Genomic DNA, 15,298 nt, shown 5'->3' with positions numbered 1-15,298 from the left:
AACCCCTCCCTTCACACCCTCCCACGTCAAGAAACATCAGAAGAGCAAAGGGCACATGCCAGGGATTTACAGCAGCTGGGAGATACAATTCCATGAGTGTATATCAGCCTCTGGCTGAGAACCAAACAGGGATTGCCTCTAATGAATCTCCAGAACATGGCAGAGGGGAAGAGAAAGATTTCTCCCATCAGTTCCCAAGAAACTCAGGGTACCAGAGGTAAAGACACGATTTCATCCAACCCAGTACTGCTGAGTGCATTCTAAAAGGGTTCCAATTTTATTTTTATACCAAAAATAGTCTGTCCCTACTCAAAGGGGCACTTAGTGCTATACACACACAACTGGGCACGTTTGTCAGCAGGCACAAATAAAGCTTTTCAGTGCTGGGTTCCAGGTACACTCTGGTTTTGCATCTCACTCTGCTGGGGTTTATGTTAGCAGCTAGCACAAATGAGGACAGTCAGCTCCCAGAGGCTTATTAGAACCCAAGCTATTCACCAATAGCTGTAACTTAGCCAAGAGGCACCAGAGTTTCCTCTATGGAGTGCAAGCCACGCTCTGTCATCCAGGCTGTTGTTTTTCTAAGGTTCTAATTAGATTCTCACCAACTCTAGCCCAGGTGGAAAAGTTTTTAAAACGCACACCACATTCTACCCAGCTGTACTGCACAAAGATGGCTGCAGAAGGGCTGCACCATCAAGAAATGTGCACACATATCTCACAACACCAAGCCTCAACAGCTATGAATCCACTGCCTGTACCAGGCCTGCAGCCTGCCAACACCGTGGAAGTTTTCCTAAGCCCCCTCACGTGGAACTTGAATTCCCTGTCGTCTCTGCAACATCCTCCTAACCAAGGAGACACACAGGTTATAAAGCTGGATACTCTGGAGACCTCACTAATACTTAACTGCCACATCAGTCCCAATGGCTGGGACCTCAAGGTCAGCGCCCCACGTACCTGAGAGCAGAGAGGATCTGGGTACACCACCGCTTCCATGCCTGCAGGTACAAGAGGAAAAGGAGAAAGTCATCCACAAGGAGCTAAGCTGTAGTTCTGTGATTCACAGCCCACTCGCAGGAAGCAATACCTGCCCCAGCTTTTACTCAGTGCAGGTGTAAGGAATCAGGACTCCCATGGGTCCAGGAACACACCTGGGCTCCAGTCTCCTGTGTACAGACACCTTCCCCCCTCCCTGTGAGGCCCCTGGACCGGGCCATGCCAGTCACACCTGAACCGGGCCATGCCTGTCACACCCGGACGGGGCCACGCCCGCCACACCCGGACAGGGCCACGCCCACCACAGCACACCTGAGGCGCCGCAGAGCTGCTGGCAGTACAGCACCCAGCACGGAGCTGCTGTCCCACAGAACCTGCAGCTGACCTCAGCCACAGGGACACAGGGCAGCTGCAGCAAGGTGTTATCACCAGCTCTCTCTGGGATCCTCTGCTGAAAGGGCTTTCCAGGGGCTGATGGCTCTAAAGAGTTATGGTCACACAGAAAACAAGAGTTACCTTTTCATTCATGGTTTTGTGGTTTTTCTTTGTCTTCTTCAGGAACTGTTTCAAGCTCCCTGAAGACATGTACTCAGTGATGAAGATCACCTGTGGGGCAGCAGGACACGTTACCCTCCACCTTGTTAATTACCCAACAATGAGAACCCAACAGCCTGATGGCTGCACTCACCCTGGCCTTGTTCTCTTTGACATCAGCCCAGTATTTGTGGAACTTCACAATGTTGAGATGATCCAGCTGAATCAAGTTGTCAAACACTGCTTTAACTTTTTCCTTAACATCAGAAAGACAAAAACATGTCATATCAGAGACTACACCAAATATCCTTCTCTCTTCTTGGCTCTTGGTCCCCTCAAACACTAACATAGATGTAAAGCCCCTGTGCTAAGAACAGGCAGGATCCATTTCCTTCTGCACTGCATCTCACAGAGTGTGGTTTGAGGGCCAAGTCTAACTGAACACAAGGGCTCATGGAAATAGCCCAACAGTCTTCCAGGACATTTCCTATACAGGCCAGGCTTGAGCCACATTTGCTACATTGGACAGCACAGCCTTCCAAACCCAGGCAATAATCAACACAAAAAGCATCCATAATCCCACCGCAGGGCAGGGCGTGCTCCTCACATCCTGTTGGGAGACACATCAACTCACTTCCTGAAGCTTGAAGTTCTTCCTCTCAGAGAACTGCACTTCATTCCACACAACCTCCACGCCCTCCTCGGTGTCCATGGCCAGGTAGGCGCTGTCGATGCCCGGGACATTGCGCTGGTTCACCTGCAGGGAAGGCGGAGACACCTGTGAGCCACACCTGACCACTGCCATGCAGCACCACTGGAAAACCATCAACTCTGCTCATTAACTTTAATTAACGAGGATTCCAGGACAGGATCTGCACATGGAGCAGGGCATATCCCCAACATGAGTCGCTGCAGAGCATGTGAGCAGCCAGTCCTGAGCACACTGGTGGGGAAACCTCGTGTGCACAAACGCTGTGCTGCAGCAAAGCTGCCTTCCACCAACAATATATTAGATTCTCATGGTTCAGGACACCTGCAGCTCATTCCAGCACAAAAAAACCACTCCAACAATACAAGAGGGATACAGAAATGTCTCAGTAACTCAGATACAACTTTGTGAAGGAATCCTCTGAAAGGTGATGACACCTGAAACTCAACCAAAGCAGAGAGGAACAAGGGGAAAGCTGAAGCTTCAGAGGTGGGAACCAATGACACAAGGGAAACCACGAGAGTAATTTCTTTAGTTAATAATTGTAAACATTGACCCAGCACAAGTACATCCACACTGAACATTAAAGACACAGATGAGCACTCAGAAAGCAGCAAGGTAAGGGGAGGGGTTGAGAGTTTGGAGCCCAGCACAGGGATGGCAAGGGCTGTGGGAGGACATAAGGCTGAAAGAGCTGCAGAGATCAGGGGTGAACCCTGCTCCCAGCAGCAAAGCTTTCTATAACATTGTTCTTCAGATATGCAGCAGCGTTCCAGATGAACATGGTCTCTTCGATCCAGCATCCATGGCATTTACTGCAATGCCTTTGCAGGCAGCTTCACAGGCACACAGCAGCCACAGCGGATATCCCACTGCACGGGATTCAAAGCGATCCCCAAGGATCGCTGCAGTCAGGCTCTGTCCTGCACAGGACAGCCCCAGGAATGCCCCCTGTGTCTAAGGCACTGTCCCAGCACCCCTGAACCCAGGCAGGGCTGGTGCTCATCACCAGGCCTGGCAGCTTCCAGCTGACCCGGCTTCCACAGATCTGCCTGGCAAATCCAGACTCATCTTTATCACCTCCACACACTTCAGAGCTCCTCCTTCTCATATTGTGTCACCTTCTCTTCCCTCACTGAGGACCCCATCAGCATCCCATTGCTGGAAACTTCTCACCTTATACAAGGGCTCCCTCAAAAAACCCCTCTCCCTCGGCAGCCACTTTCACCTGACCAAATTCACCCAATTCCATCATTCCAGCTGAGTTACTCCATTCCATCCTGCTCCCTCCATAGCCTGAGCACACACAGGGACAGCCCACCAACACAGGTGGGGTTCTTTATGACCTCCCAAGGGACTCTGAACAGGCCCAATGACATTTAACGCTCTGGCACTGCAGGTGACACTGCAGGGACAAAGGGTGCCAGGCACAGCAAAATCAGAGTGATACAGAGTTCTCTGGCAGGAAACTCAGCAGTAAAGGAGAATGACACAAGCTGCAAGGTGTGGCACGGGCAGGAATAGGGGTACAGGCCACAATTACACCGGGAGAGCTGAGTACAGAGGACAGCTATGGAAAATCAGCACAGGAGGTGACAGCCCAGCATGAACCACCCCACCTCCTTCCACCTGAGCTGCCTACACAACTGAGGGGTGAAAGGACTGAGGTTTGGTTTAGGAAGGCGTTCATATTGATCCTAAAATCTTGATTTTTTAAATGTATATATGTGTATATAAACACACTGATACCAACAGGCCAGGCCTGTTATGTTTCACCATTAAAGAAAGCTGAAGGAATAAAAGTAATTAAGGATAGAAGATTTATTCCTTCAAATTTTAGAATAACAAATATCTTGGGGATGACAACTGCGTAAGATCACCCAGCGCAATTACTAAAGCTGAATGGCAAAAGGCTTTAGCTTCAGGGAAGGTTAAAGAAGCCCAAGGCAGCAGAAATGTCTCAATAACACAGATACAACTTTGTGAAGGAATCCTCTGAAAGGTGATGACACCTGAAACTCCATAAAAGCAGAGAGGAACAAGGGGAAAGCTGAGGTGTGTGAGCAGTGCAAGGACAAGGTGACAGCACTGACACCCAGGGCATCTCTTTGGATTCTCCCTCTTCATCCCACCTGCTGCCTGCTCACAGCAACACCTAAATAAGTGATGGAGTCCAACAGCTAAAGGCCCTCTGCTCAAAGGCATCCAGCTTTACTGCATTGAGTAAATCCTCAGGCACCAGCAACTGCTGAAATTCTGCCCCAGTGATGCAGCTGGGGCCGTGGACCTGCCACATCTCCCACTTGTGGCCCAGCTGCCCAAACGTGAATGATTTCCATGACTCATAGGCAATATCCCAGAGCTCCAGATATGACTCAGGACACCAAACCCAGCTGACATCACCCATGGCAATTCTGTTCCTCAGGAGATTCAACAGCCTGGGGAGAAGAGCAAAAGGGGAAAATGCAGGCAGACAGCTGAAAGGCAACAGCAGACTCCTGCTGCCTGCCAAATCCCTTCTGCACATCCCCTCCCGTGCTCGGCAAGGCAGAATCCTGAGCCCTCGTGAAAGCACTGGGATAATTTATCACTCTGGTGTTTGTCCCAGAGCAGGCAGCTCCTACACCCTGAGGGAGGAAGTGATCTGAGCCCTGCTTAGCCCAATTTCTGCAGCACAGCACTGCAGAAGAGCAGACACAGCTCTGAGTCCACGTAAGCAAAAGGCAAGGAAACTCAGCGAGAATATTAAATACTTAAAGGAGTATGGGTGAAGTGGCACAATAGCTCCAAGGGGGAAAAAGCCTGGAAGTTAAATTTCCCTTTGGAAAGTTATTCCATTGTCCAATGCATATTTTTTCTATAGCTCTCAAACATCTGTGTATCTGTTGCTGAAAGAGCACAGACCTTTGGAGAGACATTCTGCAGTTCACATGATCTGTCCATTAAAAAAACCAGCCTAAATCACAAGTCACAGTGATGATTTACAATCTAGGGATAAAAGGTATAAAAACTGGGGAGAAGATCACAATAACTAGGGTGTCAGTACAGAATGGACTTGCACATTGAAAAAGAGCTGGGGAGAGGCAGCACACCAGGCTCCACTCTCACAAGAAGCCCCAGACCTGGTTCAGAGCAGCATGAATGTGTTACCCAGTTTAAGCCAGAAAAAGGTGAAAGCTCTGTCCAACCACCTGGGAAATGGCTGGGACTAGAGATTACAGACCCCCAGAGCCAGCAGCTGGGCCATGAGCCGCTCAGCTTCTCTGTGACCTGTGGGGAAACTAAAAGCAGCAGATTTACCAACAGAAATTGAACAAAAAGGGCTCTCTAGCATCTGAGGCTAATCCAGAATGTAACACAATAAAGAATGTCAGGTCCACTGCAGGCAAAGGCAAAAGAAATCCAACAAAGCAAAGAAACAGCTCTACTTCATGTTTTAATTAAACTGACACGTTGGCCTTGGCAATTACAGTAGTGAAAAGCTGAAAGGCTTTAATTCAACAAGAAAATGAAAATAACCAGTGTAATTGAACAGCAGCAAGGAAAGGATGGTATTGATTATTACCTTGGACACCCTGCACGGAGCCCTCCCGCCAGCCAGGGCTGCAGCTGCTCTACAGGAAAGGGACAGGTTTGGAACCCCTGCACGGTGTCACTGCTGTCTTATACATCACAACACTTCTATTACCATTATGGTGCAAGGATTTCATATCCTCAGTTTCATACCTCCTCTAGGACTGACTGTTCTTGGTCCGTGCAGCAGCCATCTGACTTCTCTTCCCACCAATCCACTCTTTTATACCACTAGCTCTTATTTGCTACAGGTGCTGCCTGTTACCATCCTAATCTTTTGCAATAGGGTCCAGTTGCAACTCATTGGGGGATAATTACATTCTACATTACCTTCATTTACCCACATTGTGTCCCCCTACATGTCACACGACCGTTCTGCAGGCTGTCACCCAGTGGCCATCCAGCCTCTCCAAAAGCACTCTGACAGTTCTGGCTTACACCTCACTGCAGGACAGACCTAACCACAAACTCCCACCAGGAAACTCCCCAGGCAGCACATCAGCAGTTTACAAAAGCACAGAACTATGCCAGGAGTCAAGATACTCGGAATAGAAACAGCCCTCCTCTGGATACAGCCACTGAGATTGGAAAAGCAGCCTCAGATCATCGAGTCCAGGCACTCCCCCAGCACTGCCAAGGCCACCACTAACCCATCCTGCACAGTGCCAGGGCATCCACACTGCTTTTAAATCCCTGCAGGGATGGGGAACTCTGCTTTTAAATCCCTGCAGGGATGGGGACTGCACCCTGCCCTGCTCAGCCTGGGCCAAGGCTGGACATGGCTTAAAGGAAGGAGTTTTCCTTAACAGCCACCCTGAGCCTGCCCTGGCCCAGCCTGAGGCCATTTCCCCTTGTCCTGTCCCTGTTCCCTGGCTGTCCCCTCCTGTCAGGGACTTGTGCAGAGCCACAAGGTCCCCCCTGAGCCTCCTTTTCTCCAGGCTGAGCCCCTTCCCAGCTCCCTCAGCCTCTCCTGGGGCTCCATTCCCTCCCCAGCTCCCTCAGCCCCTCCTGGGGCTCCATTCCCTTCCCAGCTCCCTCAGCCTCTCCTGGGGCTCCATTCCCTCCCCAGCTCTGTTCTCTTCTCTGGACGTGCTCCAGCCCCTCAGTGTTCCCTGCTCTGGGCACTCTCCAGCCCCATTCCCTGCTCTGGACACTCTCCAGCCCCATTCCCTCCTCTGGGCACTCTCCAGCCCCATTCCCTGCTCTGGGCACTCTCCAGCCCCATTCCCTGCTCTGGGCACTCTCCAGCCCCATTCCCTGCTCTGGGCACTCTCCAGCCCCTCAATATCTCTCTTGCTGGGAGAGGCCCAGAATCTGAGGTGCAGCCCCATCAGTGCCAAGTATCCCAGAGGGAAAGAAGCATCATTCCACCTATTTAATGGATACCAGAAATTAATACAAACTGCAAGACCAAAGGGAGGAGTGCTCAGTTTCACTCGGTGCTTCACAACAAACAAGGAATCCAATGGAGTCCAAGAGCTCAGCCACACTGAGCTGGTCTGTGACAAGAGGAAGAGGCAATGATTCCTCATCCCTAACTCCCAAGGGGAAACAGAAACAGCAAAATAAACAAGGGAGTGTGGAAGAAACCCCAATATCTGTGAATAAGCCCATTCAGACAGTTCATCAGGAAGGTTCTGTAACTGCACTGGGAAAGAGTGCCAGCAGTGTGACACTCCAAGGAGAGAGGGAAAACCAGACAGGACAAACCCCCAGTCTGCTGTAGCCCATCCTGTTCTTCTGTGACACTTTCATTGGCAGAGAGACCTTCAAATCACTGCAGGTAACTCTGAACAGCATCAGCCATGCAGGAGGGGCTGAAAGATCAGTACTCTGAACAGAAAATGCCATAAAAATTGGTATGCTGTGGAAGCACCAGTCTTGGAAACAATCCCTGAAAAGCTATTATTTCATGTTTTCTGATAATACTGGAGAAAGCAGGCAATGAGGGGAGCAAACATCATATTTTAAACAGGACCATGACCACCTGATCTTGACACGCATCTCTAAATGGCAAAGCTGACTGCCATAAGGTGTCAGAAGTAAAAACGGCTGCAAGGTGAGATTATCAGTAATTCTGAAATGGAATAATTGTATTTGGGTACACTGTTCATGGGATGTTTGAGGGAACTTCCAAAAGTACACAACAAGAACAATCAAGACAAGTGTCAAGCCAAGCCCTCAGCCTTGTCACCATCACCTGTACTGTCCTTATGTTAAACTATTTTTCAAACCATTGTCTGTGCCAATGTGCTTCTCAATGTCTGTGCGTGTGCACAGGCAAGCACACATCTGCAAGCAACCTTCACACCACATGAGCCAGAGCTGGGACAACAGCTCTCGGGGTTGGGTTCTGCAGAGAAAGAGGGCCTGGGAGGGAGATACCACACACCTGAGCTGGGATTTCTCCTCAGCACCGGTCAAGAGAAACAGGGGGCAGCTGTCCTGCCATCCATGTCACCATGGGACGCCTGAAGATCCCCACGCTTTCAGGCTACCCCAGGTCTGGCTGTGCCTCTGTCCATCAGGATTTGCCAGGCCCTTCCTGCCGGCAGGACCTGCAGCCAGAGCCCCACACAGCCTCTCTGCTCCCTTGTTTATTTTGCTGTTTATTGTTATTCTGCTCCCTGTGCTGGCCCAGCAGGCAGGAAGCCTCTCCCCAGGCAGCCCAAGCTCCCCCAGAGCTGTGGCAGCTGGCACGACACCACGATGGCTGCCTGGGCACCCAGCACAGAGGGCTGGCCAGGGCAGGCTTGGCGCTGCTGCAGATCAGGGATGTCAGGGCAGCTGTCAGGACACCATGGGATGTGTCCTTCCCAACACACAGGGCTGGCCAGGGCAGGCTTTGGCGCTGCTGCAGATCAGGGATCTCAGGGCAGCTGTCAGGACACCGTGGGATGTGTCCTTCCCAACACACAGGGCTGGCCAGGGCAGGCTTGGCGCTGCTGCAGATCAGGGATGTCAGGGCAGCTGTCAGGACACCATGGGATGTGTCCTTCCCAACACACAGGGCTGGCCAGGGCAGGCTTGGCGCTGCTGCAGATCAGGGATCCCAGGGCAGCTGTCAGGACACCATGGGATGTGTCCTTCCCAGCACACAGGGCTGGCCAGGGCAGGCTTTGGCGCTGCTGCAGATCAGGGATGTCAGGGCAGCTGTCAGGACACCATGGGACGTGTCCTTCCCAACACACAGGGCTGGCCAGGGCAGGCTTTGGCGCTGCTGCAGACCAGGGCATTTTTGGAACAGCTCTGTGAGGAAGGCAGAGGGAGCTCCGTGGCTCAGCCCAGCCCCAGGAGCAGCCAGCCCTGCTCCAGGCATGCTGCAAGGATGAGTGCCAGCTGTCCGTCACAGCCTGTGAGCACCGACACAACGGGGCTGTGACAAATGCTCTGCACCCTCAGCTGCCCCTCAGCCATTTCTGGCACTTCCCATTTCTGTCAGGAAGCCCCACATGAGCCAATAAAAATGTTAAAAGGCTTCACAAACTCCCTTCTTCTTAATACCTTCCCTGTGGGCAAGGAATGCTGTAAAAACTACAGCATGGCATTCGTTTTCTGCACCAACTGGAAAAAGAACAGAGCCATTGTCAAAGCCTGTCAGGGAGCTGGCAGCCCTGTAAGTGCCAGCCTGCTTGGAGGACTGGTGCTTATCTTTTACTGCCTCAGCAAGTTTCTTTCCAGTCACAACAAAGGCTGAGAAAATCAGGCTCCAGCATCCCACAATCCAAACACTCAGTCTATTAGCATTTTTTCTCCAAGAATCCTGCACTCTGTCCTCTTGAAGAAATCCAGAGGTACAAAAGTCACCAACTGCCTTCAAATGAAAAATTATTCATGCAACTGAGACTCCCCCTAGAAGTGAGAAGACAACAAAGAGATAAAGATGCAGCAGACCCAGTGTTTCAGTTCCTGTCTCTCTGAGCTCAGGTCCTCATGAGTCACAGCTCTTTTCTTAACATGGGATAGTTCCAGCATAGATCACTGAAATCCAGCTGTAACATCCAGCCACCAACAGCTGAGGAGTGCCAATCCAAATGACAGACAGGCAGCCAGGCCCAGCTCTGCCCTCCTCACCCTGACAGACACACTCACACACCCCGGAAGGGGACCTGCTTGTGCCCACACACACGTGGCACACACTCTTTCTCTCCAAAGCACACCACAAAGATGCCAACAAAGTACTTCTCATAAAGCCTCGGCTCACACAGTCACACGGCGTTCTCCTCCCCACAACACGTACAGAAGAACCTTGCTCAAGAGGCAGCCCTGACACACAGCAAAGCCAAGGACAGGGCCATCGAGGAGGGGCTGAGCCTCTCCCACTCACACGAGCCTGCCAAGCCCAACGCCATTAACCCTGGCTAATGAAGGCTGTGCTGCAGCGGTGCCCAGCTCTTCCTGCAGCCGTGTGTCACCCACGGAGCTGCCAGCAGGGACACAGGCACCCAGCTCTGTGTCAGGAGCTAAACCTGACCTGCCAACGTGGTGCTGCATGCCTGCTCCATTAGGGAGTTTCTATTCCTAGGAGGCACAGCAGATGATTCTCGAGATACTCGGACAACCCAAGAAAAGCAAGCTATGATCATGCTGACTGCAAGGAGGAAATAGAAATGGAAATGTCCTGGCACAGCAGGGCAGCACGAACAGAGGTTTTCATGGACAGCAAGCACAAGAGAGCCAGGTGAGCCCAGGCTGGAGACCCCACCAGCCCTGTGACCACCCTGCCCTCTGCTCCAGCCACAGCACAAGACACTCTGTAAAGCCTCACCTGTGCGCTGGTCAGGAGAGAATCCAGGGATGTGGCACAGTCCAGAGCCAGATTCAGCTCTGGGAGGAAAGCAGCCCACTCCACAACACTGCAGAAACCACATGTTCCACAAAAAATGGAATTTGGGGAACACAAGCATTTTCTATCTTGTTAAAAAGGGTTCCTAGTTAAAAATGTCACAGATGCATTTGATTTTATTAAAACTTCTCTGAACTTTCATGGGAACTACATTCTTTGCACTACAGAAGCTCCCTGTTTAAAGGAAGAATTACAATCAATGAACTCAACACTCAATCCTTTTTTATATCTGAAATTTAAGCAGGAATAGAATACAGAATAGCCAGCTGGAAGGGAGCTCCACAGATTTCCTGGTTCCACTGTTGAACCCAATCAGGGCTGGCCCATGTCACAGCAATGTTGAGGCATTGTCCAAATGCCCCAAACACGGACAAGCCTGGGGCAGGTGTGACCCCTCGTAAGGAAATGCTCCCTCTTGTCCAGCCTGAGCCTCCCCAGATGAAGCTTGGAGCTGTTCCCTGGTGTCCTGCCCTGGATCCCAGGGAGAAGATCTATACAGGGAGCATCCCCTCTCATGAACATCTGGCTCTGCTGTGTGTAACAGCCCCAGGATGGGGTTCTGTGCCGTCCCACGAGGTTTGCCCTCTCGATGCCAGGGCACACGCTCGCTCCAGCCGAGCTGCTGCCACCCAGGACCGATCCCTGTGGTTCCTTTCTGCAGGGCTGCGCTCCATCCGCTCCTGCCCCGCTCAGCCCCGTTCCCCGCAGCATTTCCCCTTGTGGGTTTCCGTTAGCGGGCACGGTTCAGCCCCGTTCCCCGCAGCATTTCCCCTTGTGGGTTTCCGTTAGCGGGCACGGTTCAGCCCCGTTCCCCGCAGCATTTCCCCCTGTGTGTTTCCGTTAGCGGGCACGGTTCAGCCCCGTTCCGCAGCATTTCCCCCTGTGTGTTTCCGTTAGCGGGCACGGCTCAGCCCCGTTCCCCGCAGCATTTCCCCTTGTGGGTTTCCGTTAGCGGGCACGGTTCAGCCCCGTTCCCCGCAGCATTTCCCCCTGTGTGTTTCCGTTAGCGGGCACGGTTCGGTTCGGCCCCGCTCAGTCCCGCTCAGCCCTGTTCCCCGCATCATTTCCCCTTGTGAGCCGGTGTGTTTCCGTTAGCGGGCACGGTTCGGTTCGGCCCCGCTCGGTCCCGCTCAGCCCTGTTCCCCGCATCATTTCCCCTCGTGAGCCGGTGTGTTTCCGTTAGCGGGCACGGTTCGGTTCGGCCCCGCTCGGTCCCGCTCCCCTCCCCGAACCCGGCGCAGCCCCGAGGGTGTGGCCGCCCCGGGGCGTGGCCAGAGCGAGCCGCAGCCAATGGACGGGGCCGGCGGTGATGTAAGGCTCCGCGCCGCCTGCCATTGGCTGGCGAGGCGGACCCGGGGGCCCCGCCCTGGCCCCGCCCCGCGCTGCCCCGGGACCGGCCCTGGTCCCGGTACCGGTCCCAATCCCGATCCCGGTTCCGGACGGGCCGCGGGCGCTAGCGAGGGCCCGAGGCCGCTTTCCCCGAACCGGGAGCGGCAGCCCGGGCGTGCGGGGCCGGCACGGCCAGCGCGGGCCGTCCTGGCCCCGGCACCGTGCCGGGACCGGCGGCGCGGGCACCGTCCCGCCCAGAGCTGCGCGTTCCGGTAAGCTGGCACCGACAGCCCCGGCGCACAGCCAGCCTGCCCCTCCCTGCACTGTCTGCACAGCTCCACCTCTGCTGCAGCGAGCGCATCGCATCGCTCATGGATGCTAAAACTATCTTTTAAAAAATAAATAAATATAAAGGCGAGGCCATTACATTACAAAACCTATAGCCGGAGCACGGCACTCGGAGCAAGCAGGAAAGGATGTCACACATAGGAAGTACCAGAGCAGAGGCAGAACACGCTGTCTCAACCCTGTGTGCACCCATTCCTCTCCAGATTATCATGTCTCATTGTTTCCACGGTGCCAGCTCATCCCACATCCAGCAGACACTGACACAATAAAAGATCGGGATTGCATCACTGGGAAAAGGTCGGCAAACGCTTTTTCCACAGTGACACCATCTCCCTGAGAGCGGCAGTGAGTAAGAGCCTGTTAGCACACTGCACAGACAGGAATAACCAGTGTGGACAGGGGAAAAAGGGCACTCTGCTCTGGGACAGGCAGCAAAGCTGCTACACCAAATAAACCCCAGGTCAGGACAGCTGCAGTGCCACAGTTTGCTCCAGAGAGCAGAGCAGCCCAAATGATTGTGACAGCAAAGAGAGTGCTGCCATGCAGCTCAGGCAACAAAAGCCTCTCCACAAGCTGGGGCTGCTCCCAGTCTGAGCTGAGTGAAGGCTCCAGCAGCAGCAGCAGCCCTGAGCTCACCCAGATCACCCAACAATGATGAGTTCTGCAGCCCTGACACCCACCCCTCAGCCTCTGGGGGTACAGCAGAGCTCTGGCCTCCACAGTGGCAACCTGAAGCTGTAAGACAATCATTTAGCCACGCCGAAATGTCAATGAATTTCATTTGCCTGCTGAGGGCCTACTGAAAACCAAAGAAAACAAACACTAGAGCCTCCCAGATGTTACAGCCTCCCAGATGTTACTTGAGGTGTAGGAGAGCACAGAAAACCCTGTGTCTCTTTGCATCAAAATGATCAGTACTAAATAAAACACATTGAAAAGACAACACAAACAAGCCAGCTTTGTTCTCCAGCACGTGCCCCTTCAGTGCAGAGCAAGAGATAAAGCACTTCAGGTATGGAATATACTGTGAAGGACACAGCCAGACATTCACACTTCTCTAAAAAAAGAGAAAAAGGAAACTTTTTTTTTCCTGTTAAAGCTACATTTGTAACCAATCTGCAGAGCCACATCAGAACAGGCACATCCTGAGCACCCCAAGCCAGCGTTTGGCTCACATTAAACCAAACCATGACAGCCCTCAGCAAGCAAAGGTGAAGAACTGCAGGGAATCCCTGACCTTACTCTGACCTCCAAATTTACATCAGAACAAACGCCTCTCTCACCACCCCCGGGCTTTGCACTGCCCTTTTCGCAGTGGTGGACAAAGCAGACAAACCCCTGCGCTCAGCCCGAGCCAGCTGAGAAAAGCCCCATCAGCACTTGGTTGTGTGGCTGTCAGCACCTGCCAGGGCTGCACAGCCTGCCCAGCCAGGGAGAGGCACCGTGCCAGCACAGAGCAGAACCAGTCCGTGCAGACAGCCCCCAGGAAGGAAAACAGAGCCCAGCGAGGAGCGGAGAACAGGAGAGGTCCCAAACACCAAGGTGTGATCTCCGCGTGCCCTGACACAGCACGCTGCCAGCACAGGCCGAGGAACTTGGCTGTGCGAGCTCACTGTGCTGCATCCTGGCTGCAGACCACAGAGCAAAGCGAGCTCTCAGAGCCGAGGAGCCGGCTCGAGAACCGGCAGCAGGTACACCCACTCCCAGAGAACACCCAGGGCTGTCCAGCCACCGCTCCTCGCCACTCCCGGAGAGACAGATCGGTGAATCTTGCACCGGGAGGGCCGGAGCCACTCCCCGCTCCCAGCAGCTGCCGTGACAGCGGCCTGCGGCAGGGCACGCATCCCTGGCCGCGCTCCAGCCGCACGCTCCGGGCCGAGGAACGGCAGGAGCTGGGCCCCGCATCCCCTCCCCGCCGCCGGGAGCGCGGCGGGCTCCGCTGCGGGGCCGGGCTGTCCCGAACAGCGGCAGGAGGACCGGGGATCGGGGGGAAGGTGGGACTGCGCCCGCCGGGCCCCGCCCGGGCTCCCCACAGCTCCGGGAACCGGCTCCGGGCACTGACCTCCTCGCGCCGCTTCTGCCAGCGGCCGCACGGCGACTCCTCCAGGATCTCGGACTCGTCCTCGCTCTCCTCCTCCTCCTCCTCTGGGGGCGCCGCGGAAGTCACCGGCGCAGACACCGAGGTCATCCCCGGGCCAGACGAGGCGGGCTCCGGCTTGGGGTCGGAGCCGCTGCTGGGCACCTGCTTGGACTCGCCCTCCGACATGCTGCGGTCGCACACCCTGCGGGAGAGCCGCGCTCCGTGAGGCGCCGGGCCGGGCCGGGCCGGGCCGGGCCCAGCGGGCCGGACAGGGCCGCGCCCGTCGGGCCTGTCAGCCGGGGCCGCGCCCCGGGCCTGCCAGCGGCGGCCGACCCGGCTGGTCCCGGGGCGAGGCGGGGGCCGAGGGGTGGGAGCCGCGCACTTACCGGGCCCGCAGCGCCTCCCGGTCCCGAGCACGGCCCCGCCGCAACCGCCGCGCTGCGTAACGCGCCGAGCGGGGTGGGGCCTCCGCCGCAGCCAATCAGCGCCGCGAGCGGCGCGTCAGCACCCGCCAATGGCCGGCGGGCGGGGCCCTGAGCTGCGTCACGGCAGGGGGCGCCCTGCGCGAAGGGCCGTGAAGGGTCGTGAATGGGGCGGGGCAACCCCGTGAAACAGCCAATGAGATAGCGAGAGCGGGCCCTCAGGGTCGCTGATTGGCCGGTGGGCGTGACTCAGCCTATATAAGGCGCTGTGTGCGCAAAGGCCTCTCATATAGAGGGGCTGGGCAATTATTCCCCTAGTTGTGAGTCTGCGCGGTTTTATCTGTGCGAGCGGCCGCCCGCGGCACCGGCTGGCAGCGGCATCGCCGGTCCCGAGTGCGCTGTTCCCACGGAGGAGCCTCAGGGCAGGTCGAAGCCGCCTGCGGGCTGTGTAGGTAGTC

The 15,298-nt window shown here is 54.7% G+C and overlaps 1 protein-coding gene across 4 annotated transcripts in view; it reads right to left on the bottom strand.

Annotated features, from left to right (window-relative positions):
* NRBP1 (nuclear receptor binding protein 1) overlaps nucleotides 1-14,932 on the bottom strand; it is a 30,981-nt gene extending 16,049 nt beyond the window's left edge. For 2 of the 4 annotated variants that reach the window (XM_064710054.1, XM_064710055.1), the window contains exons 1-6: nucleotides 14,805-14,932; nucleotides 14,401-14,620; nucleotides 2,168-2,290; nucleotides 1,688-1,789; nucleotides 1,516-1,605; nucleotides 961-1,001 (exon numbers count right to left, since the gene is read on the bottom strand). In XM_064710054.1, the coding sequence (XP_064566124.1) occupies nucleotides 961-1,001; nucleotides 1,516-1,605; nucleotides 1,688-1,789; nucleotides 2,168-2,290; nucleotides 14,401-14,604 (560 nt within the window). In that variant the 5' untranslated portion in view covers nucleotides 14,605-14,620; nucleotides 14,805-14,932. Of the gene's footprint in view, nucleotides 1-960; nucleotides 1,002-1,515; nucleotides 1,606-1,687; nucleotides 1,790-2,167; nucleotides 2,291-5,807; nucleotides 5,938-5,968; nucleotides 6,012-14,400; nucleotides 14,621-14,804 lie in introns of those variants that run through there. The other 2 variants (XM_064710057.1, XM_064710056.1) reach the window with 2 other exon arrangements.
* Nucleotides 14,933-15,298: the final 366 nt, after the last annotated feature.

The sequence above is a fragment of the Zonotrichia leucophrys genome, chromosome 3 (assembly GCF_028769735.1).
Source record: "Zonotrichia leucophrys gambelii isolate GWCS_2022_RI chromosome 3, RI_Zleu_2.0, whole genome shotgun sequence".
NCBI classification, from domain to species: domain Eukaryota; kingdom Metazoa; phylum Chordata; class Aves; order Passeriformes; family Passerellidae; genus Zonotrichia; species Zonotrichia leucophrys.
This window is presented reverse-complemented; position numbering and strand designations above follow the sequence as displayed.